The sequence below is a fragment of the Penaeus japonicus genome, unplaced genomic scaffold, assembly GCF_977035675.1.
Source record: "Penaeus japonicus unplaced genomic scaffold, GWHDUDI00000001_assembly GWHDUDI00000035, whole genome shotgun sequence".
NCBI lineage: Eukaryota > Metazoa > Arthropoda > Malacostraca > Decapoda > Penaeidae > Penaeus > Penaeus japonicus.
The window spans coordinates 8,085,507-8,090,372 of NW_028234437.1; the positions used below are offsets into that span (position 1 = coordinate 8,085,507).

General features: G+C 34.7%; 1 protein-coding gene across 4 annotated transcripts in view; it reads left to right on the forward strand.

The window, feature by feature from the left end:
* LOC122251228 (homeobox protein engrailed-1a) overlaps positions 1 to 2,582 on the forward strand; it is a 177,550-nt gene extending 174,968 nt beyond the window's left edge. For 2 of the 4 annotated variants that reach the window (XM_086531311.1, XM_086531313.1), the window contains 2 exons: positions 1,282 to 1,384; positions 2,044 to 2,582. In XM_086531311.1, the coding sequence (XP_086387437.1) occupies positions 1,282 to 1,384; positions 2,044 to 2,178 (238 nt within the window). In that variant the 3' untranslated portion in view covers positions 2,179 to 2,582. The remainder of the gene's footprint in view (positions 1 to 1,281; positions 1,385 to 2,043) is intronic. The other 2 variants (XM_086531312.1, XM_086531314.1) reach the window with 1 other exon arrangement.
* Positions 2,583 to 4,866: the final 2,284 nt, after the last annotated feature.

Here is a 4,866-nt window from a genome sequence, read left to right on the forward strand (position 1 = left end):
GGGGAGGGGGAAGGGGGTATGGAAGGAAGGGGAGGGGGTATGGGAGGAAGGGGGAAAGGGGAATTAGGAGGGGGAGGGGGAGGGGGAAGGGGAGGGGAGGGGGAGGGGAAGGGAGGGGGAAGGGGTGAGGAGAGCTTTTTTCTTTTATTCTTGTTATATTTATTTGGCTTTTATTTTTATTTATTTTTTGTTTGACTTAATTGTTTCCATTATTTATTCTTCATCATATTTTCATAATTTATGTTACATACATATGTATATGTATATATATATATATATATATATATATATATATATATATATATATATTCTTTTTTTTTCTTTTTAATACTATTTTATTCTATTTCTCTCTTTTTCTTATCATTTCAAGTTCTCCGTTATTTCTTATCGGTATTTTTGTTTTTGTTTTTTCATTCTTCACTTTATATTATTGATCCCTTGAAAATGCTTTACTTTTTCTTCTATTTTCTATTGCATTTTTTTTTTTTTACCTTTTATCATTTTATTATTCTTGCAGTTTGATTTCCTTTTTGATTTCTAAATTTCTGTCAATTTGCTTTCTTTTTCTTACACTGGCGATCTCTCGAAAAAGTCACCCTTTTTCTTTGCTCTTTTGTATTTCTTTCTTTCTCTTTCTTTCCGTTTTTCTTATTTATTCATAACTTCATTTTTTTTTTTCATTCCATTCTCTACTTCCTATGTTTTTTTCCTCTTTACATTAACGATCCCTTCGAAAATGTCATCCTTTTTTTTCGCTTCTGCATTTCATCCTTTTTCTCCTTTATTTTGTTGTTTTCCCTCCTCTAAAATTCACTTCTTTCTTCTATCTTCCTTTATTTCCGTTTCACTCTCTACCTCCTACATTTCTTCCTCCTCCTCCTCCACCTCCTTACATTAACGATCCCTTCGAAAATGTCATCCTTTTTCTTTTCGCTTCTGCATTTCATCCTTTTCTTCCTTTATTTTGTCGTTTTATCTTCTCTAAATTTTACATTTTTCATCTATCTTCCTTTATTTCCATTTCATTCTCTACCCCCTCCGTTTCTTCCTCCTCCACCACCTCCTCCTTACATTAACGATCCCTTCGAAAATGTCATCGTCTTTCCTTTTGCTTCTGCATTTCATCCTTTTTTCTCTTTATTTTGTCGTTTTATCTACTCTAAATTTTACATTTTTCATCTATCTTCCTTTATTTCCATTTCACTCTCTACCCCCTCCGTTTCTTCCTCCTCCTCCTCCACCTCCTTACATTAACGATCCCTTCGAAAATGTCTCCCCCAGATACCTGACAGAGAAGAGGCGACAGGACCTGGCCCGCGACCTCGGCCTGAACGAGAGTCAAATCAAGATCTGGTTCCAAAATAAGCGCGCCAAAATAAAAAAGGTGAAATCTCGTTTATGATCTAAGTCTATCGCTTTTTTTTTTCCTTTCTTTTTTCGCTCTCTTTTTTTTCTTGTTTATTTTCATGGCATTTTTAATAGTATCTTTTTTTTGTTCTTTAAGAATATCTTTTGGATTTTGATACAAAACGTGATTAGGAAGGATTTAAAAAAAATAGATCTAATGATCTATTTATTTTTTTGTGTTTGTTTAAATTTTCCGTTGAATCAAAACAAATTGATATGTAAATTTCTCGGTGTCTTATCCTCATTATCACATTAATATATGTAAATAACAACATGAATACAAGCAGATAAAGTAATAATCTAATTTAGAACACAAATATAATATGGAAATAATATCCTTCCTGATCTCTGTTACACAATTTTATATGGAATTCCTCCTTTTTCACGGTTGTGGCTAGCGGGTTAGATCTTTCCTGTGTAATGACCATATAAATGTGAATATCAATTAAATTTGCCATTTACATAAACAATGGGTGTCACTGGTCATTATTCCTCAATGACCAGTTGTTTATCTCAAAAGAAAAGATAAGAGAACCATAAAGAGATAAAGAGCCCATGAATGATCCTTAGTCAATACTTCATTACCCGAGTACCATTGTCAGCGTGGAGTATGCCACGTGCATACCTCTGATCCAGTTTCTGGCCGTTTCCCAGCAGTCCGCAGGCCAGAAGAACCCGCTGGCGTTGCAGCTGATGGCGCAGGGCCTGTACAACCACTCGACCATCCCCATCCGAGAGGAGGACGACGAGAAGATCCTGCCGCCCGTATGATCCTCGGCCTTCGGGTCGTCCCTTCCCTACCAGAGCCACTGAGACGAGGACGAAGGGGGGCGAGAAGGGCGAGGCTCCCGACGCAGGCGGCGACGGCGGCGACGGCAGGAGCGACGGAGGACGCGGAGGGAGGAAGAAGGGCGTGGTGACGGAGGAGGAGGAGGGGGAGGAGGACGACAACGAAGCGACGACTGCGAACGACGTCCCGAGTCCAGGGGGCGATTCTTGCGCGGCTGAGATGATGAGCTGGCCAGGTCGTCCCGATGATGATGGTTGGCTCGCGAGCACGAAGCGACGACGGACGTGCAAATATGGAAAACGACTTCTCAGAACCAATCCCAGTTGATGGTGTCAAAAGAGGGAGACCTCGGTGCTCCAGTGATGTCTAAAGGTTTACCACAAAAGATGAAAAGAGAGAAAGAGAGAGAGAGAAAAAAAATCGTATCGTAGATTCTCAGTGGAAAATGTATTAATGTGTCGTTGGTGTTTGTGGATTCCGGATGCTGTCGGCGAACGCTGGGAAGTAATAACACGGTATAAATGAACAAGAGATGATTGTATCCTGAAGAGGTAAATAAGCGATGGTGTGAGACAAGTGATGAAGGAACTTAGCTTCGTCTGTGTTTCATAAGACAGTCCACTTGGTTGACTGAGAAGCTCCCGAACTGTGTCTTTTTCCCTCGACGACCCCTCGTCTTATCTTTAAAAAGAAAAGAGAAAAAGCATTGACAACAGTGTTCACTTTATCAGGAGTAGTGACGTCCAAACACTGGTATATTAACAAAAGTAATCTGTTCTCTTAAGTCTTTAGAATAATGTGCATTTGTGTGAGTAAATAACATGGGAAATAAAGCCGTAACGAGAAAGTCGAGAATAGTATATACTCTGTCGAAGTGTTTGGTGAAAGAAATGTGAAGCTATGTCGAGAAAAGGAGAGTTATTAATCGCCCAGAAGTCATTACAACTCTTTATCTTTAAACACAACAGGCGATCGATCTATCGAACGAACTCTGAACACCTTTGAAATGAAGAAGAAGAAAATGTAAGTCACTGCTTCTCCAACAGATGAGAGAGACTGTTTATCACGTGACTGGCGTCTGTATTATATGTAGTGGTATACTAATACCTGCTAAACCGTTCTGCTCTGTAAATGGCAAAACCTTTAGAATAATTTATGGTGTATTTATATGGTACCATTGCTGATGGCGATGACAGTTTACTCACACATTGGACTCAGGTGCTCTTGTTTTTATTTTGTTTTTTATCTTTTTTCTTCACATTTTTATTTGAATGTTAAACTATATGCAATGTTGAGATACACAGGATTTATAGCCTCTATCATTCAATTGATTCAACATTCCCTGGGATTTCTGTTTAAGCAAGTTAGAGGAATTAACAAAAATTAATGGCTATAACAAATGCCGCACACACACACATACACACACGTACGCACCCACTCACATGAGCAAAAACACACAAACAAACACACAGCCAAACATAAATGTGAACAAATAATAGTATTGAAATATCGTGCTTCCTGGAATTACACATGTCTGCTCTTTGTCTGATCTTTCTTGTCGAGTTTCTCCCTCTGATAGCACGAACATTTTATAACACACGTACTAAGGATCCTGACATATACCCTTACACAAATTGACACTGATCATTATTCCTACAATATATATATATATATATATATACATATATATATATATATGTATATTATATATGTGTATATATATGTATATATATACATACATATAAATATACATACATATTATATATATATATATATATATATATATATATTATGCATATATATATATATATACATAAAACATAAATATATATATAATATATATATATATATATATATATTATATATATATATATAATATTATTAATATATATATATATATATATATTATATATATATGTATATATATATATAGATATATGTATAATAAATGTATATATACATATGTATGCATATATTTGTTTTATTTGTGTATGTGTATTTATACAAGCTCGCTATAAAAATATATATTATATATACCACAACCAACTACCTCACTATACATACAGATGTATATACATATGTGGCATAACTCACTATATATATATGTAAGCATATATGCAAAGTAAAGTATATATTGTACATCTTACATATGTTATAAAATATATATAACATCTATTATATATATATTATAAAACTTTAAATATATATATATATATATATATATATATATATATATACATATATATGTATGTAACACCAAATTAAGAATGAAAAGTTATTTTCTTTTTCATTTCTGGTCAACCCCTAATTCTGTGTCAAGGGTCTTTATTTACTCCTTCAATAAAGCTTATTTTCCTTCTTGTCACATACATAGGTGTGCGGCTTCCAGATTCAGTGTCGCTCTAGGAGCTTAGTAGAAGTGTGTAGTTAATAGATATTGGAGTATTGTTAGCAGGATAAAAATAAATAATTAAAAAAACAAAAAACAAAAACAATTAAAACTTTGTAATTACTTACATATAGTATGAATGATCAGATGTGTGTGAGTGCAAATCCTATCCTCTTTGCTCGTAATCATTTTATATAATATTATGGAACCGAAAACCTGTGATACATGTGTGTGGATTCTGTAATTAACTAAATAAAAAAGGTAATTAAGTAAGTCATAA